At 43.3% G+C, this 25,760-nt stretch overlaps 2 protein-coding genes across 9 annotated transcripts in view; one reads left to right on the plus strand and one right to left on the minus strand.

Annotated features, from left to right (window-relative positions):
- The first annotated feature begins 462 nt into the window (after positions 1-462).
- GMNN (geminin DNA replication inhibitor) lies at positions 463-10,401 on the plus strand. 4 transcript variants are annotated; one of them, XM_055800888.1, is made up of 7 exons: positions 463-571; positions 1,148-1,211; positions 2,942-3,040; positions 3,402-3,540; positions 4,004-4,086; positions 4,161-4,271; positions 5,819-10,401. In XM_055800888.1, the coding sequence occupies exons 2-7, from the start codon at positions 1,155-1,157 to the stop codon at positions 6,020-6,022; spliced, it is 693 nt and encodes a 230-aa protein (XP_055656863.1). In that variant the 5' UTR covers positions 463-571; positions 1,148-1,154; the 3' UTR covers positions 6,023-10,401. The 4 variants fall into 4 exon arrangements, with proteins under 4 accessions (XP_055656863.1, XP_055656862.1, XP_055656861.1 ...); XM_055800887.1 differs by lacking the exon at positions 463-571 and adding an exon at positions 679-840; XM_055800886.1 differs by lacking the exon at positions 463-571 and adding an exon at positions 851-882.
- Positions 10,402-12,182: 1,781 nt separating this feature from the next.
- Positions 12,183-25,760, minus strand: part of RIPOR2 (RHO family interacting cell polarization regulator 2) — a 70,276-nt gene continuing 56,698 nt past the window's right edge. For 3 of the 5 annotated variants that reach the window (XM_055800884.1, XM_055800879.1, XM_005240312.4), the window contains 8 exons: positions 24,040-24,208; positions 22,471-22,606; positions 21,391-21,552; positions 20,250-20,408; positions 18,964-19,166; positions 17,397-17,480; positions 15,250-15,340; positions 12,183-13,780 (listed from right to left, as the gene is read on the minus strand). In XM_055800884.1, coding sequence (XP_055656859.1) covers positions 13,680-13,780; positions 15,250-15,340; positions 17,397-17,480; positions 18,964-19,166; positions 20,250-20,408; positions 21,391-21,552; positions 22,471-22,606; positions 24,040-24,208 — 1,105 coding nt within the window. In that variant the 3' untranslated portion in view covers positions 12,183-13,679. The other 2 variants (XM_055800880.1, XM_055800881.1) reach the window with 2 other exon arrangements.

Genomic DNA, 25,760 nt, shown 5'->3' on the forward strand with positions numbered 1-25,760 from the left:
AGGAAGCAGTTGGAGAGACTTAGTATCCAGTTTCAATGCACTGGAAGGTTTTGAGTATGGAACCAGTAGACCTAAGCAGGCATGTAACAGCCAGGTGAGCACCAGGCAAGGCTTGTGTGTTTCATTTCCTACAGCTTCAGTTCAGATGACTCCAGCCTAGGGGCAGGTGGCACCAGACAGGCCTGTGCCCCCCCCTCCCCGAGGCCCTGGAAGGGCCAGGACGTGCAGTTCATAGCTGAGGTGCCTCATAACCCAGTGCTGTACTCGACCTTTGCCTCACGACGCACAGCTCTCCCGCCCCACCTCCGGAGACACCGGCTCCACGGAACCGCCCGCCGGCCTCGGCCCCCTCAGGCCCCCAGCCTCCCGCCACCGGCCCGCGGGGCGTGGCTCCGCCGGCGGCATGGGCGAACAAGGCCTGTGATTGGCTCGGAAAGTGGCCGGCGGATCACGTGACGGTGACCCCGCCCGCCGCCCCCGCGCTCCTTATAGGCGCACGCCGGGCGGGTGCGGGTTCGGGTCGCTGGTTGTGTGTGCGGGTGCTGGCGGGGCTGCGCGGCAGCGGCTGGCGGTGAGCGGGGCCGGGCACGGCAGCTGGGCGCGGGCAGGCAGGCAGGCAGGCAGGCAGGCAGTTGGGGGAGGCGGACGGCTGGGCCTCGGGTTCCCTCTCGGTTGGGCGCACGGGAGACCGCAGGTTGTCATGGCCGCTTTCGGGTCTTGGCGGGCTCCCGCCTCTCTTCCCCATTGGCCGCGTCGGCGAGCGGGGAGGGACGTTTCGGGCACGGCTGGCGGGAGCGGGAGGGCGCCGTCCCCTTCCCCTCCCCCCGCCATCTTGAGAGAGTGTGTGACACCGTTCCCGTGGAAGGGCTTAAGGGGGCTGTGGTCCGTGGTGGCGTCTGCGGTGGGCTGGTGTGGCGGCACGAGGTGTCCCCCTCAGGGCTTCGCGTGCCCAGCGCGCTCGCAGCTCGTGTCGGGGGGGGGGGGGGGGGGCGTGAGGGGCGCCGGGGGAGCCTAACGACCACGCGATTCGTGGCAGGGGTCTTAATGCTGTCAGAGAAATGGTTAAACTGAAATTGTATCATTTTGTAACTAGTGTCCCTGAGCTTTAGTTGCGGGCGGGTGTTACTAATATTTTGCTTTTTTTTAGTGATCCTATGAATTTCAAAATGACACAGAAAATGAATGCAGCAAAATCATCAGGATCTTTGCAGGTATAGGTTTTAAAGTCTTGAAGCTGGAATATGGGAGCAGATAAGGGATAAAAAATAGAAGATGAAATTTACGAAGAATATCTGAAATGCTGCGATTGCTTTATTCAGAGGCTTGCACTCAGTTCTCTGGGAAACGTTCCATCTGTCTGTTTTATATCCACTGAGGGAATGCAAAGGGATCTGTTGCAGTGTGCTTCTACCAGGGTTCTGTCCTCCTGGCTTGAGTAACCTCTTGACAGGCAATATGGCTTGGGAGCACTGTCCTGCTTGGCCATATGTGCTTATGTCTACTTTTGGTTTTTTCTTGCTGCTCAGCAAGTCCTTTTTACTTTGACACTGAGCTTGCTGTCTCTCCCATGTGGTATTTTTTTAGGTGCTGGCTACCTACCTTGGTTAAGTCTGTTTTGACTTGAGCATGTTTTAACCGAAGTGTTTGTGCAGGCCGTTCTTTTTCTGAAGTCACCCTTATGAGCCATAATTGCCTTAGAATTGGTGGAAATGCTGAAAGGATTTAGGCTCTTAAGAGGTGACTGATAAGTTACTAAAGCTTATAACCTATTCCAGTCTTACTACAAGACACTTCTGTTGAACTTTTTAACATAGACTGTAATGTGAGTTGTACAAATACCATAAAAAATAAGAGGTTAGTAGTCCTTTGTCATGATGGATAGAGTGATTGTAATGAAAATTTCTGATATTAATGAAAACTGCCAATTGATGTCTGACTGGTATACGTAGTAATCTTGTCTTATAGTGACTCTAGGGTATAAGTTCCTTAGTGTGTATTTCTGCACTTCTAAGGGGTTACCTTGGGTATTGGTCAATAATTTCTTGGCAGAGTATACTTAACTTTGACTTCCAATAGCAGCAAGCAGTGTCTGACACACGGTGTGATTCTTGTTCCCACAGCATTTAGTGTTTGTCTTGTAGTTCAACAGTAGTATAATTGGTGGCAGAAACTACCGTGGGAAAGGTGAATTGTCATGTGAAGTACAGTGTGAATCAGTAACTTTCTCACGCTGGTATGGCATTGTATTCTGGCTATTCTTGCTTGGTTGTCTGCCATTGTTTGCTGTCCCATGGTGGCAGCTTAACCAACCCAATCAGAACACTTTAATGCAGGAAATGGGTATTTATGCATGACAGGAAAGGTGATAAACATACTGTTCATACAAAACAATAGCCTGTCTGCATCGATGCAAGGAAGCTTTAGACCCACTTTAATGGATAATCAAAGCAATACATTAGTTCAGTGAACACCAGTTGAGGGTGTGTTCACAGGTAGCAAAAACTTCAGGTACTGCTTGAAGTGATGTGTGTGACTTCACCACATAAACTTGCAATTGCAGTCACTTGTCTCTTGTCCCTCAATGTCTAATTGAAATTGTCAAATACAACTTTGAGAACTTCGGCTGAAGTTCATGTGTCACAGCACTGTAAATGGTCTTGAAGTCTGGTCAGAATATTTCTGCTATAAGACCTGTTCAAATTCCTATTTGAAAGGTAAGGGTTTCCTGAGAGGTGGGGACTGAGCATAGCTTAATGTGATTAAGATCAGTCTTTGCTACAAGTAACTAGATGCACTTTACATAAACCTTAACATAGGCTAAAGTACCATCTTTTTCCCTTGGAAGGGTGAACCATGGGTTACCTTAATGGAAATGTAACTAATTCCTAAGATTCGGTTTATGTAGACTAGCAACTGTGTGAAGCCATATTTGTCTTTCTAGAAGTACCTCACAGACACAGCATGCAGTGCTGCCCCGAGACGGACTCTTAAAATGATTCAGCCTTCAGCAACAGGTTGCCTGGTGGGCAGATGTAATGAGGTATGAGTTCAAAGATAACCTATAGCTGTGTAGTTATTTCTACTCATAGCAAAATGCTTTTGAGCTTTTAACTGAAAACTAATATACTTGAAAAAACATGCAAGCTGCTTATTAGTATGATACAAGCTTACTTTTTTAGTAATATTAAAAAATAGCAATTTCAGAGTACTTCAGGAAATGTTAAATTTTTTTTGTTAAACCTGTGGGTATCAAAGATGATGTCTAAATTGGAACTCTAAGGTGAAGAAAGTGGGGCTCGTAATGACTGACTTGCAGTCATGAGTGGGTACATTTACAAGTTTGTATTTTTAAAAAAGCTGAAATGTTGCTCTGAAGTTAAACCTGCCTGTGTTTTATGCAGAAGAAATCTTCAGTCAAAAGGAAACTCTGGAATAACAAGTTTACCTCAAAGGCTTGTAAAGCTGAGGTGTCTGTGGACAAAGAGCAAGACAATGAGAATATGAATAATGACATTCAAGCTGTAGATCTCATGATAAAAGGTATGTGGCGATTTCTGAAATATTTTCTTGCACTTAAAATGCTATGCTCCCATTGGAATATAACTTGAAACATGGTTTTGTCAGTTAGGTAAGGGCTTTCTTTTTTTTTAGTGGCTAGCGGGCATTAATGATACGTAATTCTCTGTAGCATATGAGAATGAGTTCATGGTAACCAGTAGCTGAGGACCATTGTGTGTAACAGTGTTAAAGTCTTGTTACTTTGGCTTGGCTGCCAATGCTTGAACAGCTTCTTGAAGACTGCCTGTATAGCCATTAATACAGTGTAGGATCACTGTTTTCTGTAAGCTTATGTCTCTAGTTGTAAATTTATAACTGATTCCTGGGAAAACTATATGGAGAGTTTTTCTCACAGTTCACAGAACACTTCTATACAAGTTAGATAGCTTAAGGTGATCTCAAGAATTCAGTCTTGGCACAGACTTACTGTAGCTTCATACTTCAGGAAGTCCTTCATCTCAGTATTGGAAAGAAGTGGCTGAAGAAAGGAGGAAGGCTCTGTATGAAGTGCTTCAAGAAAATGAAAAGGTAGCTAGTGAAAGATAATTTCTTTATCACTGGCTATTGTCTTCCTGTTTTAACATTTTGTCATTTGAACTTAGCTGCACAAAGAAATCGAACAGAAAGATGGTGAAATTGCTCGCCTGAAAGAAGAAAACGAGGAGTTAATGTCCCTTGCTGAACATGTGCATTACATGACCAACATGATTGAGGTACTTAAAGGAATTTTGAGCTAATGTTGGAAAAAGGGAGAAATCAGCAAAAATGTATTTAATGAATTCTGTTTTGTGTATGTACAACTCTTCATTTTAAAATTACTATCTTTACCTGTTTCCTGTGGAATTACCTTAATTTAGAGGCATAAAGCCCCTTCTAGGGGATGAGTTTTTCCTACCTTGGAGCCCACAGGAGTAATGAAAAGGTACTAAGAGCAATGTTTCCTGAAGAGGAGTTTGAACCTATTGTCTTAATAGGCTTTGCATGATAGGAATGGTGACAAGGGAAGGAAGGGTTCATTTTCACTTTCCTGAGATGACTTAAATTCACATGCCTAATAGTCTGTGTGAGGCTGCTGGCTAAATGAAGTGTTTGTGTCCTTTATGTCCCTGTTTCAAGTTTAGGTCCTCCAAGTGGAGCAGTGAAAGGGAGGGGGGAGGCACCTGTGCTCTTTAAAGTCAGGGTTTCACTGAGGAACTGCCAATTTTGTGACCCAAAAATGGGTAATACATGGTCTGTAGGGTTCATAAACTTGTAAATTTCAAAACAGCTTCCTCTTAGAATTCCTTGGGGGCAGGTAGTTCTGCCACTGATTCCATGACTTCTCCACCAGGAGTAGATTGTAACAGCCTCTGAAGCTGTAATAAATACATAGTTGTAGAACCTTGATACTAAAACTGTAAGTTGGTTTTGTAGGGATTGAGCTCTGAACTGGGATATGGAACTGTGTATCTGGCAAATACTTTGATTCCCTGACTAGTCTGGGGAAGTGGAAACAAAATGGAAGATTACTGCAAGCAACTTGGAGTTAATTTTCAGTTAGTGCAATTATTTAGATCAATCTGGAAAGACTCCACTAATTTGCCACACTTGAAACATTTTGGTATTCAGGGAGTGCTGCTTTTGAGTCATAAAGCCACAGGCAGAAATTAAATGTCTTAAGAACTTAGAGAACTAGTGTAGTTGGAAACTTTTCCACAGTTCCTCGTTAAGTTCACTTATGTAAGCTGCTCACTTCTGAGGCTTTTAATGAGCCTTAAGTGATACATCAAACAACCAGAAGCCTCAAAAGCAGCCTCTGACAGTCCGGCTTTTCTTCCTCAGGTCAGGTTAGGTGAGGAACTTTTATCAAGTGTTAGAAAATGGTGCATCTTCTTGTTCATCTAGATCTAATGTAGCTTCACTATCTCTGATTAAAAATAATGAACTTAATTGTTGTATAGTAATCTTTATAAAATTAAACCTATATAGTATTATAGTAATATTTAACTTGGGAAGCAGTTTCCCATATTTTAGGTTGCCTAAGACAAAACATGTCCTACTGAAGGACCCAAGGAAGACTTAACAGTCAACAAAGCAGATGTGCTCTGTGAGTTAGAGATAGCAATTTCAGTTGAACTTGTCTTAAGATTTTTTGAGGAATGTTTTCATTATCTTCATTTGGCAACTGTTTATATAGTTTTCTTAATTCAGTATGCACTGTCTTATTTCACTGGTTAAGTAGAAAAAGTCTTAAAGTTCACTGTCTCCTGTTTCATTCTAGAGGCTAACTGGGCAAGCACCTGACAATTTTGAGATGATGCAGAGTCTGGCTATAGAGGAGTCCAAAAAAGAAAATGAAGAGCTTAACTGTGAACTTGATGCAGAGAGCAACTCTGAAGAAGGGCCATCACAAGTATCAGGTGGCTTAAGGGGGAGTATGTCAGTTCTTGCTTCAAAGGAAGGAAATAATTTGCAGCTGGAATGACAAATAGGATTATGTGGTTTTTAATTGCAGGCTTCCTTTTGAAAGGATATACTGAAACTTCTCAGGCATAGAAACTTGTGGAAGCATTGCATTACAGGTGTTGGTTTTTAACTGGAGTTATGTAGCAGTGGGAGTATCTGGATACTGTGTAGAAAACTTACTACAGGCTGCACTTAGTTGCTTGTATAAATGCAAATACTGTGTATTTCAAACAGTTGTGTAAATATCTTATCAGTTGGTCTGATATGATACATGAAAATTGATAAATAAATCTTTGCCATACCAAAACTGCCTCATAATGGTGTGGGGAATGGCTAGTTTTAGATTTAAGAAAATTTTGGCTACTGTAGATAGAAGCTTTCAGTGTTTTTAGGGAGTACCTGGGCAGATTTAACTCCTTAAATTTGCAGAATTTTTGAACAGTGTGGTTTTAGTGGATAGGGAAAGCAAAATAAAGCTTGTGTGCTCTTGGTGAGGCTTCAGAAAATCAAGAAAGGGTAATTAGTCAAGATCTTGTCAAAGTTTAGTTAGATCTATGCTTTTTAGGCTTGTTTAATTGCCTCTGTCTTTTAAAGGGAGCATTTTCAAGATGTACAGATGAGAGCTGAAGTAGAAAGTGTTAGACAGTATCTTTTAGAAATACATTTATTGGCTTATAAAGAAAAGGTGGGGTGTTCTTGCTCCAAATAACAGCAGCCTACACCTACTTCGGAGCTATTCAGAAAGGAAACTCTACGTTTTCAAAGTACTGCACTGGTATACCAAGAAATGAGGCACCTTTTTAGCAAGGTAGTAATGTTCTGAAGGGTTTGCAGGGATAAAAAGCATTCTTTAAAACTTTGAGCACCTGTTCTGACATAGGGGGCAGGGCAGGAGGAGTGCTTGCAGTTGAAGGCACTGAGGTAGAAGGGGAAAGCAAGTTGAATACAGGATTTCCAGTCCTGAGTGAACTTTGCAATTGTTCTGCAAGTAACAAGGCCTTCCAAGGACAGGCTTTAAAAGATGGTGGCTGGCTGTTGCAATAGCCTGTGAAGAGCTTGAAGTTGAGTGGCTTTCAGGAGGCAGATACTGAGAGGGGTTTTGGTCTATGGATCTATTGGGCCTTGCCAAAACAGGCATTTCAGGGTATACATGAACATATCTGTGGAGCTATTGATTTGGCACCTTTAAGATTCCTTCCATATCTTAACTCCCTTCCTGTGGGTCTGAGTAAGTTAATAGATGTTTCACAACTGGTTTCAGTTGTTGATACTTGGGGAAACTTAGAACCATTGCAGGAGGTAATACTCCTTCTGTCTTGTTATTTCACCTTGAATTTGGGAAGCACAGGTGAAGCATTATGCTTTCCTGGGGGCTTTGTAAACAAGGATTATAGCTTCCAGTTTGTGCTCTAGAGGGTGTCTAGATTCAATTCTTTCCATCACAGTGCAGAACTAGTGACAAAGGTGTGTCCTTTAATGTTGATATGTTAAAAAATAAACTGGGTAACTGCTTTGTAGAGTAACCTTGGCTTTCTGTTCAGAAGAAATAGATAATACTGTCAAGTGACTTAAAAGTGCACTGCATCAAGACTGTTATAAAAGTTAAATTTTGTTTATTTACTACTGAGAACTATGATAAGAAAATTGCTTAGAATCTGAGATAGAAGACATCGTAGTTACTCATAGTTAAGTAATTTTTCAGAAGTGGCTTTTTTTTAAACATAAGGAATATTTTGCATTTGTAGAGGCTGTAGAAGGGAAGAAAGCTGCTGCATAATTAGGTGGCCAGGTAGGCTGATCCAACTGGGTCAGCAAGTGCAACTTCTCCATGGTTTTGCCTCCTGCTCTGAACTGCTGTAATACAGGTGCTGCAGTTAGAATAAAACTGCCAGGAAGTAACAAATCCTGAATTTTTATGCATTACTTGCATCTGGCTTTTCCTTAATCTCACCAAGATGGTAAAGAATGCTTATAAGATTTAAATCTTGTGCTTTTTCTTGATTTTTATTTAAATAAAGACAAGATGCTTCCTTGAGTAGCTGGATCCTGTGTATGTATACAGAATAAATCATGTAAGTTCCTTCATGGAGGCAGATTGGGTATATTGTAACAGAACAACTTTTTATCAAGGCATATGCCACTTGGGTGCATGTATACATGCTACTGAACTGTTCAAACCAAGGCTACTATGGTTTTATTTCTTAGTTCATTATATAAATGCTTGAAAAAACATACTGCAGGAGAAGACCAGAAGTGAGAGTTGAATTGTGGCAGTGCATGTTGTGGGTTTTATACCTGTATCTCCATCACATATGTATTGGTCCTTGATCAAACAATCTCCCTACACCTTCTTAGAAATATTAATGCATGAAAGTGTCAGAATTTTTATGATGTGGCATTAATTATTTAAAAATCTTCTAAAGAGTTCAAGTTTCAGTTACTGTCCTGGAAATTCCTGAGTTCTTTTAAAAATGTGCATGTACTAGAACTATGTTACATAGTAAGTCTAGAAACTTTGTATGCATGTGTGAAAGGCCTGTCAAATGTGTAGAAATTGTACACATTTGTGTAATTAGTTCTTTTACAACCATCTGACCTTTTAATTTTGTTTAATAAGAGGAAACTCATTTACCACTGAAACGCAGCTATATAACAGCTGAAATTCAACATAGCTAAAGACAAAGGAATTTCATATCCAGCTAAATTACAGAAAGCGTTCTGTCTAGCAGAATAAAATTATCAGTTCTGGAACCTAACTGCAGAATATGATTCTTTCCAAGAAGTCATAAATGCTTTTGTGTACCAAGTTGACCAGCATGCTGACTCCCTTTTGTTGCAGAGGCTATGGCCACAGTGTCATCTTTCACTGAAGTATCCAAAGGCTTCTCAGAAGTGGGATGCATCTGCTGTGTCATAGCACTTCTCCCATAATTGTCCTGAGAGGACACATTTTACAGACATGTAAGACTGAGGTGTGGAGAGACAGGCCATTTGCAGGTGTCAGATGTTTCAAGGAGGAGCAGCTGTGCAGGGATGAGCAGAGGCAAGCAAACTGGGGTGTGTGTATGGTTTGTGGGAGGAAGAACTTTTAATCTGTTTAATAAAAATAGCAATTTAGTGTAAACACCTATTGTATTTAAGACAATGTGTGAAGTGAATTAGGCCATAATAACTACTTGGCTGGGCGATGAAACTGGCTTGGTGTTTGGCATAGTGTTGCTTACATGGGGGACCTACAGTGTTGTCATGTGTTGCAGCCTGTGCATAAGTAATGAAGTTGGTCATGGATTCTTGCAAGGAAGTGTGATGCATGATCATTTACTTTTTTCCTTAAGGGCTATCTGAGGTTATTTTCTTTTCAGAACTGGATTTGAGATTTTGAGCAGGAAGTTTGCAAATCTGCCAAGGCCATGTGTTTCCTGTGCTGTTGTTTTTGAGACTGAATTGCATTATCATTGTTTTCTTCAGAAAATGTTCATTGTGTATAGTTCATTTCTGTTTCTATTCCTGTAATAACAGTAGTTCAGCAAATGATAATGGTGTTCTGAGAAACTTTAATTTGCTGCTGCTTTGTTGATCTGCCAACAACTGCCTGTAACGAAATGTGATCGGCAGTGTTCAAGGTCAGACCCTTGGGTGTAAGGATACCTCTGTCACAGCCTTGGGGGCACGGCAGCTGTTTGAAGGCAGGTGCTGTGCATCCTTTAATCAGGATAATTTCATTGCAAATCAGCAAAGCAGGGGTTTGTACTTAGTACAACTGCCAGACTGTATATCTTGACTCATAATTGCTGACTAAGCATTCAAAATTAACTGTATATAACAGACTGCAGTATAGGGTAAAGCTACAGTATATACCTTTTCTGAAGGTGTGCTGGGTACAGGAGGAATCTTAACGATAGTGTGACACTCTGGGCAGCCTAACTTAAGCTGCTACTGTAGCTAGAGTAGTATAGAGGTGCTATGGGTTTCCATCAATGAGGCAGAATGCAGGGAGACAATAACAGCATGGTGAGGTTAGTGAAAAACACTATAGCTCATGAAAAGCATGAGGTAAAAGCCACCAACAAAACCAGCAGGCAAACCCCTTTCCCCAGCATGCTTTTCCTGGTGAGGTCCCCATCTTTCAGTCTGTACTTCTGAGTTATTTTGGTACAAGAACTTTTTCCTAATATGCTTTTCTGGGGTGACCCAGACATTTAAATTGGTTTGAGTCAACCTGCTACAGCTGTATGGAAAGTTTTGTAATAACTGCCTGCTGGTTTCTTTGCTAGTTGGTAAGTGTCCATCCTGTTACATTCACTTCTATGCATCTGGTTTTTCCTATTCCACAAAGCAGAGCTCTTGCATTAATGTGGTAGGAAAGCAAATAAAAACATGTAAGTTATGAGACAAATACATGGTTTGTTCCTTTTTATTTGCCTTCTGGTTTTGGAAGCTTTAAGGTTTGTAACTTTTTCAAGGGTTTGTTGCCCTGAGGGCATAAAGTTATGGAATTTTGTTTGTTTTTTTTCTTAAAGTGATTTTTTAATATATTGTCATGAATCATGTTAGAATTTGATTCTTTGTTTTATTTAGTTGTCTAAAACAGTTTTAATGCTCAAAGTGAAATTTAGCCTTTATACATCTATATCCCAGGTTCCAGCTTGTCTGTCTCAGATACCACAACAGGAACCAAATTTGGCCTAACCATTCCCACTAAAATTCCTGTGAATTTCCTCACTGACTTTACTGAGAGCCGGATTTGCTTCTTTCTGGTTTGTATGAGCTGTATACATGGTTTCTAATGGTTATAATGGTGTAACAGATCAGCTTTAGATTAATAGACTTCTCAAAGGGTGGTTTTAAACTACAATGAGATGAAAGTAGGTATAAGCTCTGCTTGGCATGGCACCTGTATATGTGAGCAGCCCCTTTGCTGTGCTTGATAGACAGTTCTGTGTTCCCCAGGTCTGCCCCATGAGCCTGAGTGTTTGTGAGAGGAGTGTGTTCTGTTTGGGAAGAGTCTGTGTTCATAGAAGGGAAGAAGTAATCAGTGAATGTTTGGTAGGCAGTCCCAGAGCCTCTTCAGCATATATTCTGCTACTTCTTGTGGAGCCTTTTTTGACAAATTTCTTGAATGATGCACAAAGCTGGTTTGCTCTGAACTTAAACTAGGAGTGGCTAGAAATGTAGGGTACTAGTGCTTGCCTGAAAGTAAACTCATCTCACTTGTTCCTAAGTGACAGTTGAGAATGTAGCACCTACAACCCAATGACGACATAGCTTTTGCTTTAACAAAATCATGTTCAGTGCTGTGATACGCAAATTATAAGCGAGCTTTCGACAGATAGGTTCTCCCTGCAATACATACTGACAGATGTGGGAATACAAGAATATTCTCTCTTCAAAAATATGCCTCTTGCTGATGCTCTGGGATGGAAGCAAGTGCCTGCACACATGCATTGAAGGAACACAGAGCACAGTCCTCCCCTTGCTTCCAAAGCAGCATTGTAGTTTAAAGCTGGCTTTTTTTAAAATGTGCTTTGGTTCACCTCACAGATGTACAACGAAGAACAGTTGTTTTCACTATAGTTTCATCCTTTCTCTACTTTTTGTACTTTTGTGGTTTGTGTGTTTAGGTTGCTAGAATGTTTTGCTGCTTACTACCACCACCACCCCACCCTTAGCCAGCAGAAAGATGAAAATGCATAAGTTGTGCCTTTTGAAACACAAACTAGTATTGCACAATTTCTCCCCCTGCACAAGAAGTGGCAGGTTTCTGTCTGCCTTCAGGCAGCAGTCCTTGCTACATGTATTGTTCACTTGCTCTAATTTAGATGTTTTTGGAAGATATTAAAGTAATGTTCTTCTAGATCTTAACAAAGTTGATCTGGTATGAAACACAAATTATTTCTATGCTGTAAGAAATCTAGCAGATGATTTCATATAATTTAGCTAAACTGTTTGAGATTGTCCTATAGTCTTGTCCAGGTGACCAGGCTTGAAAAGGCAAATATTCCCTACAAGCTTTTCTCCTTAATATGTTTAAACAACTGTTACAGTTTGCCCGAAATCCAGCTGCAAGTAGTGGCTGTAAGAGCCACCTATGATACTGGGAGCTGATTGCATGTGAAGATTGTATGAGCCTCACAGTAGAGAGGCTGCTGGTAAAAAGTGACTATACATATGGACTGATGTGCTTGGTAATTAAAAAATAATCTTTATTATAACTTAAATGTGATAGGAAATATGGTGAGTACAAATGCCACAAAACTAAAAGCAAAAAAAAGCAGAAGTCAGTACAAAAGGGACACCTTGGAAGAGTTCAGCTGATGGGATAGGTGTGGTATAAAAAACATAATGTGGTTTCACCTTCTGCAAAAAGTGTCTATATCCCTTAGTAAACAAGTAAGCATTTTGAACTGTACAAAATGTACTTTAATTAAAGGAAGAATATATATATTTATAAATATACAGATATGTACATTGTTGTAACATTCACAGTAAAAAAAAAAACCAAAACAACGTTCCCTGCCTGCCAGTGTGTTTGGCGCACAAGGCTTCCTTTTGATGTGAATTGTTTGCAATCTTTTCTATGTAGTCTATGCAAATTTGGGTACTTGAGTTGACATCTAAATAGCATTTCATGCATAATGAACACAGTACAGGAACACTCTTCTGTTAAACTATTCACCTCCACTGTTAACTTAAGGCTCATAATCAACAGTTTGAAGCACTGGCTGTCTTTCATCCCTGCAGTGAGCTGGGGGGGGCAATGCATTCACTTCACCCTCTGTTTATTACTGCCTCTGAGGTCCACTTTAGTTTTAGTTCTTTATATTGAAAACATCTATAGAAGCTATGATCCACTAATTAGTCTATGAAATTCAATCCTGCCTACAGCATATAGGACCACATGGCTTGGGGGGCTCATGCAATTAGTTGTATTCACTTCTAGGAGTAAATAAATGCACTTTACCTTTTCATTTAGTTTTCAGAAACCTATGTGATTGTTTGATCCCACTCACAAATCTCTAAATTAATGATGGCTCATTGCTGGAGGGCAAGAGAAAGGAAATAAAAGACCAGTGGAGGCATTTAGTATGAGTCACCAAAGTGACACCTCCTAGGGTTTACATCATGCTGTTTCTGGAGGCAAAACTTGAAGAAACTTGCTCTATATTTCATTACTTAGACAAAGCTGAGAAAGCTGAGTGGTGTTCCCTGCTGTTGGACTGTTGCTGGGGTCATGGCATAGCAGCAGATGCTTAGCAAAAGCTTCTTTGCAGTCCTGTTCAGGTGACCTCCTACTTGTCCTTGTTAGATATATCACGTGTCTCAAGCTTTCATGACAACGTCAAGGAAGTAAATGTAATAGTAAAATATATGAAGATGCCAAATCCTAAAAACTCACAGAAGTTTGTTGAGGCTGAATAACTGCAATTATGTTATTTGTTATGAATCAGGAAAGTTTTGCTCCTTAGCATCCAACTGTTCCATCATGAGCTGCAAAGAGGAGCCAATAGGAACCCTTAAGCTGGATTTTAGATTTTGCTTTTCTTTAAGAAGTCTGTAAATTGCTACATTTTGGGACATTCTCATAGAATTCTTCAAAGTCTTTCTTCTGCTCTCCACAGTGAAGTGCAGCTCCATCCTACCTTAGTGCCTGTTAAATGTAGGCAGGTTTTTTCCACCTAAAAAGCTGTGGCAGTTTCAGTTCCACGGCGGCTTCCAACTTTAGCAAACTCCCGGGGAAATTTGTCCAGCTGTTCATATGCCAGCCTCCCATCTTCACCTGAATGCAAAATGTTAAAGCATGATACCATGTTTTATCATTGCCTTACAACATTTAAACTACTGGATTCTCTGCTGTTAGAAAGTACTGATCTGCCAGTAAGTTCTTCCCCTTCTTAAAATTCATCTTGTTGAAGGCAACTTCAGAAATCACTTGTAAAATTTAAGCATGTTTTGAATGTTCAAATTCTTATTTTTTTTAAATTTTCTCATGTAATTTGCTGGTTTTATCTAGAGCAAGAGAGAAGCAGACACAGCTTGTATGATTAGATGGCAGTATCTGTACACTTGTCTTACTAAGTGACGTATGGGGCTTGCCCAGGTCTGAGCTGCAGCTGTGATATACTTGAGGCAGATGACATTTATCCACTGCTACTTTGGACAATATGAAGTTTACCCACATCTCGCATCCTGGCATTTTAAAGTGAGTCTACCTACATCTTTGCTTATATATCTCTGGAAAAGAGGAAGCAGTATATTTGCTAAATTTAACTATTTGTGTTTTAAACCATTTTGTCTTAGGTACACTGTCATCTGTATGCCCCTGAAGACGGCATTGAGCTTAGTGTGTTGAATTGGCCATTAGGAACCAAAATGGTCTCTGTGTGTCATCTAGAAGAATGGTAGTACAATCTCCCACAGTTTTCAAAAGTGTCCCTGGGCCAGTTGTTTTATAAGCTGAGTGATAGCACATCCAGCAGCAGAGTGAATTCCTGCCCAACTGGTGAATGAAAGCGTGCTTGACAAGTTTGCATAACTAAAGTCACAGATTGACACACACCCATGGAGTAAAAATTCATGCTTAGTCTAAAGGCCAGAAAAACAAAATTTTTCTGTGCTACTGAAGCACTGGTGCCCTGAAACTGTGCAGCTGGACTTGCAGTCACATGGTGCTATGCAGCTAGATTACAGGTTAGTGAACAGGGTATCTGTCGTCTCGAGGACAAATGAGGGTCAATGCAAGGTGCCCTGAGGTACTCTGCAAAGGAGGACTTGCAGGCTAGCGTTTATCCAAATAAGCATATAAAGATAATTTAGGTTAAATGAACACTTGGCAGTGCTAATGGCACTTAAGTGTGACTTACGGGATTACAGGGGTGATAGGAGGGGACCCTCAAGAGGATGATAGATGAGATACAACAGGCAGTGTGCCAGCCCTGCCTCATCAAGGCTGCTTGGTTCTCAAATTCATTACAAGTTATTTCTGTTTGTCAACTTCTTCTTTGCTATTTTTCCTTTTCTACTTCCCCCTCCAGACTCATACAATTAGATTTCTCTCTTTTTGGCTCATTTTCATGATCTTCAAATGGAAAGATTTTTAAGAATATATATTTTCTTACTTGTTCGAGTTTCTAGTTAAAATTTCGTGTCAGTTTAGGGTCACATGTTTGTATAACTCAGGTGTCTTAACATGCTGCTCTGTTAAAGAAGAAAATAAAATACTAAAATGCTCTAAACCAGGTAACTCACCAAGGGAGAGCAGGGTTTCGGATGCCACTTTTCTGATCTCTTCGTTGTCGGATTGGCAGAGTGTGACCAGCATTTTAATACTCTCAGTAGCCTGGGAAGTGCACACAGAACCACATTAGCACTGCACAGGACGCTGTGGTTTTATTTCACAACCTTGCATAGAAACGGTGACCATCCTCTGCGCTGCCCTTCCTACTCCAAGGGAAGGGCCTTGCTGGAGACACAAGGAATGGGGTTCCCCTGAGGGGGAGCATCTAGGAGGATGTGTATTTTCTGCTGTCAGTGTGGATCCTTTCTAAATTTCCTACCCTATGTGCTACATGCATAGATCTGTCTGACCTTCTGGTCAGACTGCTGCTTCTGACTGTAGGCTGGGTGATTGATGAGCCACGGAACGAGGCCATAGGAGTGCCAGGGTCGGTACGGCGGGGAGATGAACAAGAGACAGGCTTCAAGGGAATGGATTTCATACTGAGTGTGTCAAAGCTGGTAGGTCTGAGGAAGCTGTTCCCACCCATAGCTGTGCCTGCCAGGGGCACGTTGGCTGGCCAGCCCTGTTACTTTACTGCAGGCTCCTCACTGACACCTGCGCTCGCCAGCATTTCCACATTTTTGCCTTGCTTCTGCTATTTTGGGAAGAAAGCAGGGAAGAATCCTGATCTCTGCTACAGAAATGTCAGGCCTTTGGGGAATGCAGCTGTCATAGTGTCTCTGGCAGGCTATTTAACATGACAAGAAGAGAGATGAGTGAAAGGAAGGGCAGGCATTGCCCTGGCATGACACCTGGGAGAGGCACTGAGCAACGGTCAGTATTTGGATGAGCCCTGTCTATGCGCGGGGCACAGGTCTGGTCTGCGATGCTCTGAATGAGGGCTTAGCTGCCAGAGCCATTACACCTCACCGTCTGGTCTTCAATGCGGTTGCTCGTGCGTGACTCAGGGCAAGTCTGCATCGGGTGCATGCTGATGACTACAGCTCAAATGCTTGTGAGTGACGGGACCACAGCAACAGAGCTTCGTTGCGATCTGCAAAACCCCTCAGAGATGTACAGTAGGACCTTGTGCAGCTGACATGATGTGGGTAAGACTGCCATTGGGTTAGCTCATCCACAGTCACCTATCCATTGTAGCATTCCCATCTCTCAAATAGTATCTTCCAGAAAGGCTTCAGCTTTTATGTGAAGATCCCAAATGATGATATGTCCCCTCAGTAGTTTTTTTCCCCAGCAATCTCCTTTGTCACTATTCAAGATATGTTGGAGCCACAGTGCTCAAGTTGAATGTCTCTGGCTCCAGTTCCCACAGCTGGTTCCCAGTTGGCCTTTTCCTGAGAGATGAAAAACCCCACCGTGCCCCACATGCAGCAGAGCTGTAATGCCCCTCACTGTTTCCTCTCAGGGATGCCTGCTAGCATCCCATTTAAGGGAAAAGTTTTTTCATATTTAAACAATATTGAATTATGTATTGTAAGTATCAGGCTGGAACAAAGTCACATATTAGAGCTGTCTTCTCTAGGGGACAATTTTGAGGGACAAACAGTCCATCTGCGGTGGGTCTGTCTCACAGAACACATTTTGTGCCCCAGTGTCCCATGTCAGTCAGGCTGGGGTGGCTGCTGCTTCCCATGGCTTTATACAGCCAAAACAAAAGTGCATTTTTCCTTCCTGTCATGGAACGGAATGCAGCAACAGTACGAGATGCTAGCTGAAGCTGTAGTGCCCAGATGCAACAGCTATTTATCACAAAACGAGCTGTGACCTGCCTTCCTCTTTCTCTTCTACTTCTGCAGGCCACATGCATTACAGCTAATTTTATCTGGGGAAAGGATTTTTTTTCCCCCTCTCAGTCAGTACTCTATGGATGAACATTTTTTTTTCTGAGATGTGGAAGGAAGTCTCCTAAAGTCAGTATGAGAGGGAGGAAAAGGTGATATGCAAAAGATAAACTTTGTCGTCATTGCAGAGCTCACTTGTTTTTGCAATGAAGCTTCTAAACTGTTCCCAGACAACATGGTATCTGTAAAAGGATGCAGTGCAGCGATGCAAAACAAAAACACTACTGATGCTGCTATTGCGATTTCTACTTTCTTGTTTGTACCTATCAGATGTCCTTTCTTTAAAGCAAAGTGCAACAGTGAGTTCCTCTTACCTTGAGGTATCGTAAAGCCAAGCAAGCTGCTTTCTGCAGCTGGAGGTTGGGCTGGGTTAGTGCTTCACAGTAATAAATCAAGGCCTGAAAACAGATAGAATAATGGTGAAAATGTCTGTGCCTGTGTGGAGCAGAAGGGTGGAGCGTGGAAGCACTGCTACCCTACTAAAGGGAGAGGGATTGCAGCCCACCTCCCTGACAGTGAGCGTGTGGAGTGGAGAGGCAGAGCCCTGCTGCAGGTAACACGGTGGGATAATTCCCGGCAGCAGATCCAGACCTGGCTACTCATTATATCTTAGTAGTCTCGGGCCAGCTTGTGGTGAGGTGCAATCTGGCACCCTTGAGGGCCTTTCCGCATAAATCGCCAAAGAGCTATAAATGGGCCTTGGAGTCTGAATAGCTGCAGAGCTGACCCTTGAGGTGGTCTCTCTAATGTAGTAGCTACATTAGGGAGTAACAGATAGTAATGAGCAGGCTGGGGTGGACCCCAGGGGGACTGCAGGTAACTATTACAAGGTTAGCGTGAGGTGCTAGACCAGTATACTGCTTGGCCCTAGAAATTAGTAGCTGCTGTTGAGCAAACAAAACCAGTGCAAGCGGCAAATCTCAGAGGCACTTGGCTGTGCAATGAACTCGTCTGCAGCACACGGCTGCATAACGCCCTTGTACACAGCACCCCGTGGCCCTTCCTGCAGGCAGCGAGCCAGGTGTCAGCTACCCACGCCTCTTCCAGGAGGTTATATTTTCCCTGAGATGCTGCCTCCATGAAGCTGGGGATCGAGAAGGATGGTATGAGATACCAAGAGGCTGCAAGCATGGAAGATGAGGTAGAAGGGCAAACAAAGAGGAGACTGGTTTGACAGGGAAGAGCAGCAAAGAGTGAGCTCCTTTTTCTCCTCCCTCTGCCTTCCTTCCGCTTCTCTTGCTCTTCCAACTGCCTTTTCTTTTGCTCTCTCCTGAGAGGGATAGTAGGGAAAAGTCTGCCATGAAAGGGTAGGAGCCGACCCCTAATTTCTTCTTACTCCGCCTCTCCCTTCTCTTTCATTTCTGTTTTTAAGCTGGCTCTGCTCGTTGCCTTTGGTATCTGTGACAGACTAAAATCTTAGATCTCACAGTTGAGCTGTGTTTGCCCAAGGCAGTCCATCCCCTCCAGAAGTGGTGGGAGGTCCCCTAGATCCCAGCCTCCTTTGGGAAAAAAATAAAGATCTCAGAGGTACGTCTGTGCCTGTCAGTGATGCTGGGGACTGCTGACTTGAAGCCTTGGACCGAAGCCAAGTCTGAGACAGGCCAGCAGAAATGCTGAAGTGTGGAAGATAGCTGGAGAGCACAGCACTCAGGGAGTATTTGCAGAGTTTTGGTTAGTACCTCTTTAGTGTAATGACAGGTAGAAGCAGACGGGCAAAATGACAGAAACAGACCTGTATATTTGCAGAAAAATTAGACAGGGAGTCCCTCTGGATCAGTTTCAATCAAGCTTGGAGTATACACGTAGATCTTCGAGACACAGGCAGAAAAAAGTCATGACAATACAGGTCTCTTAAGCGATGGGTGATTTTCTGCCGCTTACCTTCTCCCTGAAGTGCCTGTTCTCTGTGGTAGCTGTCAGAAGTGATGCCACAGTCTCACTGACTTCGTTTTTATTTTCATTGAGAAGCAAAGCCAAAGCTCTCAAAACTTCTTGCTGTGGCGGAAGGTTATTGGAGTTTATTTTGGCCACATTTTGCTGCAGTTTTCCATCTTTCACTGACTGCAGCACCTGAACTACAGAGGCTAGAAGTGTGAGAGAAAGGTCCTGGTTACTTCGTTTATCCTCTCAATATTTCAAATTGCTCCCTTCCCCACTAGCAATCCTCGATTTATACTATACGCACAAAGGGCATAAAAAAGTCCCCATCTCAGCAATTGCAACATTGCAGTGTGCCTGCACAGGGAATTCTCTGGGCTTTAAGCTGGGCCAATTTCTCAGATGTTCTTCCAAAGGAGGAGATGAGTAGATGGGCTAGGTGGACACTGCAACACTTACGCCTACCCAGAGCTAAGGGCCTGCTTGTCAAATCTTCGCTTTCTGCTGGAAGATGTAAATCCTCCCCATAACAAGTGAAACCCAATATCCTTGTCAGTGTATTGACTTCCAGAGCATCTTTGTGAGAATGTTTCCCAGTCTGACAGACGTCTGCCACCAAGAGCTGGGGCTCATATGTTTCAGAGGTGGTCTGAAAAGCCTTTTTCTTTCCAGGTTTCAGAGCAAAAGCTCCACAGTATGCCCAAATAAAAATGAAAACTAGGCAAGGTTCTTCAGACTGAGTGTCAAATAGAGACGAAAACTTGGCTTGCCAGGGATTGCAGTCTAGCATGTTCTGCGGAGCATTTGCTTCTCTCTTTAGTTCTCGGTGGCAGAGCCTGCCAGACACTGAGGTGCTGTGATCCCTTGGCTACTGAGACTTGCTCAGCACTTCAGAAGGTCTCTCCGTACAGGATGGTGAAAGACCAGAACGTCATCCAAGCTACCACACAGAAAACTTCCCAGACCTTGGGCCCAGCCCACCACCATCAGCCATCTCCTAAAAAGTAACTCTTTCAACAGAGATTTTTCACATTTGAACATGGAAATAGAAATGACTGAGGGTTTATCTGCATCAGCTCTTTTCCCTTGATATGTTCAGGCGCATTCAGACTTAGTATCCAAGGTACTTCTTTGTCTCCTTCACCACCTTCTTTTGTAAAATCAGCCTGAATTGTAAAATTCAGAAGGTCTCTCCATACAGGATGGTGAAAGACCTGGACTGTTTTGTGCTGAGCTCAGAAGGACACTGATGTACTCCCCTGTTAGCCATCAGAATTAATATACCCTACCTTCTTTTGCGAGCTGCAGCAAATAGCTTCCAAGGTCATTAACACTGTGGCTGGCAAAATAGTTGTAATACTGAAAGACGGTAATGATCTCGGAGGACATGCTGGAGTAGAGGACAGGCTCCGTCCGGTCCAAGATCTGAGACACCAGGATCCTGAAGACTGCAGGCAGCCACAGACAAAGGGATGCATTAGTGAGAGCAAAAGCTGCTGGCAAAATACCACAGCGCACTTCAAAGCCAGATACTTCCCAAAGGTTCTAACCTCACCTGCGGTTAGGTTAGAAGCTCGACAGACTTTCTCCCTGTCTAGCTTTCATCACCAGAAGATATCTTTGTAAGGATGAACCTCTGCCAGTTTACGGACGGCTAGTGCAGCTTCCTATCTGATCAATACAGCACCCTTTCTACCCAAATGAATCACTAAACACATATCCACATGCACTGCCAGTTGCATCTCTGTGATGCCACTGAAGCAGGGAAGATGCGCACAGAGACAGGATTTCGCTGTGCTTGGTCTTATGTTCCTGCGTGAGCGTGTGGCACTGGAAGGCTGGTCTGAGGCACTGTCTGTGAGAGCTGAGGCAGGGAGCAGGAAGGAGAACACTGCCTTGGGTAGGCATCTGCAGTGCAGGTGCCCACGCCTGACCGAGTCACCCTGCGTCCCTGTTCTGTCCCAGGGAGAGCTAGTCTGTATACCTGGAGTTTGAAGTGTGGTACATCCCACTCCAAACGGGAACCTATGTTCACATAGACTCGCTCGAATGTATATGAATTTCATCCCCGTGCACTGTCCTGGGGCATGGACAATATACAGACGCATAAAACTAAGTGTGAGGATTCCTACTTCACTGAATCACTTAGAAACCTGTATTTGGGAATAGACTTACTTTCCAGTTAGCTCATAAACCTTAAAACAGTATTTTCTTTTCTTCTCACCTCACCTTTTTCTCCTATTCTAATGTGATTATTGGGCCAAATCTGTTTCAAGAGTTGTAGCATTAGTTTTCAAATGAGATCTTGGAGCTGTGGCCAAACAGACCTCCAAGGGGTTGGAAAACAAAGCAATGAAGATTGAGTAAAGCCCAGTACACAACCTTTCTCCATTTTGATGACTGACACAATTTTTTAGCAGCAGTTGGTACCTGTTTCTGCAAGCCCTGGACACTCCTCATTCACAGTGGTGGCAAAATTGATATCCAACTGCTTCATCATCTTGTCTGCAGACGTGTGATACACTCCTGAAGGGCCAGTACACTTCATCCAGAAAGCCAGCAGCGACAGCTTTTTGTGGAACTCTGGAATTGCTGGAGAAGACAGAAGGAACGATGAAACAAAACCGTGCTGGAAGCATCAACTTCCAGAAGAGAAAAGATGGTAAATGGAGGAAATCTCAGTCCAGCCCACTGATGGACATTAGCTGTTTGGTGGGTCGCCCTGTGCCATTACCTTCACAGAGCATGATCATGTGCTTACCCCAAGTTTGTAACATGTTTTTTCTGTTTCCTGTGGTAGGATGTGAGAAAATTTGCTCCTGATCCAGTTCTGGGCACTGATGCCTCATCCTTTTAAATATCATAAAATAATATGAGAATACTGCAAATGATCTGCATAAGACTGGTCCCTGTCCTAGCACTGCTGTGTGGCCTTGGGTGAGTCACTCAATTTTGCCTCAGTTTTCTGATAAACAAAGTAAATACACCATGTTGTATTTACCTGTCCTGCCAGAGTGCTCACGAGGGTGACCACCTACATGTTTGTCAAACTCTTCCAAGGTATTAAAATAGATGATACAACTAGAAAAATAACTAAATAATTCTCTATAGAGATGGCTAAAAATAAAACAGATAAAAGTGTTTGAGGAGTTGTATTATGCCTCTGATAGTATAAGGCAGATCCTGCCTTTCCTCAGGAAGGAGAGGCGGAGGAAGAATTCGGTTCTTCAGAGGTGGCAGCATCCCCACCTCAACACAGCAATGACCTCTGTCCACCTTCTACACATCAAGCGGGATAAGAAGTCCTTTCTCTTCTCACCTGCTTGTTTCTGGATACCAGCACTGAAGACAGAGTGAGCCCCCTGAGCTGCTGTGGTGACTGTTACACCTGCCCGTAACAGAGTCGCACCTCCTGCAGCGGTGGTGAGCTCTGCACAGTGATTATCTCTGCAGGCACGCATGCCCAAACAAACCCTTTCCAGAAGAAAACCACCCTAACTTGTCTCTTACCATCAGTAAGGGAGGTGATGTTTCCCAAGTTCTCAGTGCTGATCTCCACAATGTTCTCCATCACGAGGATCTGCCTGGACAGCTTATCCAGGAGGTCTCTTGTCACGAATGGTGTTTTACTGGAGAATACAATTTGCTGGTGAAGACAAATGGGAAGAGAGTCATTGAACAAAAAAAACCCTCAGAAGTAAACAAAAAGCTCCAAAGCACCTGGTACCTGAAGTGCTATGGCAAATTCATTGCCTAATACCATGGGATCTCCTTAACTTCAAAAGTTTCTTGTCTCTGAGATATGTTATGGTCCTGGTTGATATGCATCGTTGCTAAATCTTTAACATCTACATCCAGATCCAGACACTTGAGTATCCAACTGGCCATTTGCATAAATAATTTCTGATTTACACACTCTGCAAAGCTAAAGGAATCCATCATCATAAGCCTTAAAGCCAGAAAAGAATATTAGTCACATAACATGGGCTGTGGACTTTCAGGATATACCTGCCTGGAGGCAGACCACAGGTCTCTCCTTCTCCACTACATTTCAGCTCTGATCAGCTGCTTGGGTGCCTTTATTAATTTGGTGCTTTTGCTAATATTCCCTAATATTTGCTAATACTCCCAGCTGCTGACATCTGTATTTTTTTCAGCAGTCCATGTAATATTGTTCATAGAAAATCTATTCCGTGTGTGGACATAGTGTGAGCTCGCATCCTCCAACTGCATATTTACCGTGTGCTCTTGTACTTAAACCAAAACCCTCCCCTTTTCTCATACTTGTGAGTCAGCAGGGTGTCCAGCTTAGTGCTAAGTGTGCTGGAATCAGGATTACTCTGTATTGCTTCAGTGGGCCTCTGGGAAAATAAAGCTAATTATATCTAAGATGGAAGAGTCAAGTAATTGTAAAGAGTAAGCTGCGGTATATTTTGATTCGTCAGGAAAACCCTGATGCCCTTGCTTGTTGGAGCAGCTTGCTGGAGGTTTAAAATCACATTTGCTGTGCTTGGGCTCTGAAAAAAAAACCTCTAAAAGGTTTTACTAGTTAGTTGTGAGCAGGAACAGACAGCTTAGATGTCCCGGGGGGCTGCCATGTGCTGCCTTTGCTGTGTCTGTTGCAGACGATCTCTCCACCTCATGTGCAGAAATTCATTTCTGGTCTTGAGCATCACAGCGTTGTCTGGGGCTTGGTGAAACAGTGAGGCCACGGGCTTCTGTTTTAGCTCTGAAGACATGGGCTGCCTTAACCAGGGACCTCCCGGCAAAGCCAGTGGACATGTGTAACGCAGAGCAGGGGCTGCCCCTGTCACTGCCGTGCTGCTCGTTGGTCCTGCTGGGCAGCACCTGCAAAGTGCCCCATAGTTTCCATGTCAGGTCTGCTCTGAGATGGGCCAAGACAAATGATGGAAGCTTTCCTGGTTGAGGGTGAAAGAGGTCACCTTCCTACCCCAGCATAGTGGCAGTCCCAGGAGTAGTGCTGACCTTACCAGCCCACTTGTACCCCACAGTGCAGGTACACTAGTGCTTGCAGGAAAAATATTAAAATACATGCCCCAAATGAGCTGGCCCTAGTACCTGAATGAGCTGTGTGCAATACTGCAAGTGCTTAACTATGGTTATATCGAGGCTGTCATTCCCTGTGGTCAGGGGCAGAGGGCTGCCGGCCACGCTGGTGCCCACGCCTGTGTCCTCAGTGAGAGCTTCGCTCAGGTGGCCTCTGGCTTCTGGGTGCTCTGTCCTGTAGCTGGGGAGGAGGGATGAGGGAGGTCAGTGCAGGGCTGGCAGCTGCCACAGCAGACACACAACACACTCTCACTCAGGGCGACGAGCAACGAGCATGGCAGAAGAGCTGAAAGCAGCCAGAAACCTCGCAATGAACACATCATATCGCAACGGAGCAGCGCTGCCCTGGCTGGGCACGGGAAGGCTGTGCCCACCGAGGGGGCAGCTCTCTGTCCCCTGGCTGGTTTGCCTTGAGCGATGCAATGTTCTCAACAGCAAGCTTTTTTAACCTGGAGTTACTGTCACTCGGTGGTGACAGTTTTCTCCTGTCTTGGTGACTCATCTCCCCAGTCGCTCCGGATTAAGCACCATTACAATTTGTGCCACCCCAAGCACCGAGCTGCTAAGAACAGCTCTGTGCTTTCCACATCCTCCTGCTGCCAAATTTAATCCTCATTGCAGAAGGAAAGGAAAACCACTGCTGGAGTAAGAGACATGATGTTTTCATATGCTGTTTTAGGCACGATGTGTACAGCTTGCTTTGCCAATTGTTTCCGTAAAAGCATAAAGCTATTCTTGCTGTGTTTTAAACCATTATTTCCAATGTTGTCCTGTACAAATGGTTCTCCTTGTGTTTAAATGCAAAGCCCGAGGTCAGTCCCCAGAAAACAAGCACATTTGGCTGCAAGTTCGGAAGTTTCAACACTTGCAATCTTTACACTGAGTCACACACACATCTAAAAATGGAAGCAGGAATCAACACCGTCTAGGGATAAGCCAGAGGGCAGAAATACAAATATTAACTTCTACTTTAACTTAAAAGATTTTAGTTGCTTTGTAAGTTAGCTTATAACTAACTTAAATTTTTGCTGCTTAACTCAAATTTATGCTAAAGTGCCTGGTTAAAGCCAGATCCTTAAAATAACACAGACTGAACCGAGCTCAGAGTGCCAGTTTAGCAAGCAACACAATTTTTCAAGTTTTTCTTCCCACCAAGTGTTATTCTGGGAAGAGGATATGCAGTGAGATGATGGGAACGGCATGGTGGTTACTTGTTTGCACTCAAAATTATCTTACACAGGCCATGATAAGCTGCAAGAAGTATAGCTGCCTGGCTGTAAAGCGTGGGGTGCAAGGCAACCATGTTCTGTTCTTTTTTGCCAGCTCTAGTGCTGCTTAGGTTCCTGCTGGGCATCGTGTCAGCTCCGAGTACCCAAAGGTGCTTTTAGGATCTAATGATTGAAACACAGCATCTTAAAGTCACACAACAATGGCAGACCACAGCACAAACACCACAGCTTTTTTTTTTCTCTTTTTTTTTTTTTTCTTTCTCTTTTTTTTTTTTTTTTCTCAGAAAGAGCAGAAGTGATGAAAGAAGGGCAGGTAACACGCAGGGCCATGAACAGAATACCAGTCATCACTCTTACATTCCAAAGGAAACCTACACCATGCTGCTTAAATCTGGCCCTGTGTTATTGTTACTGACAAGCTTAATCCACTGCAAAGACTCATTCGGCTAGAGAGAAAAGACAAAGGGAGGGGGGAAAAACCACAGAGGAATTAGTAATTACATC

Source organism: Falco peregrinus, chromosome 3 (assembly GCF_023634155.1).
Source record: "Falco peregrinus isolate bFalPer1 chromosome 3, bFalPer1.pri, whole genome shotgun sequence".
In the NCBI taxonomy this organism is placed as follows: Eukaryota; Metazoa; Chordata; class Aves; order Falconiformes; family Falconidae; genus Falco; species Falco peregrinus.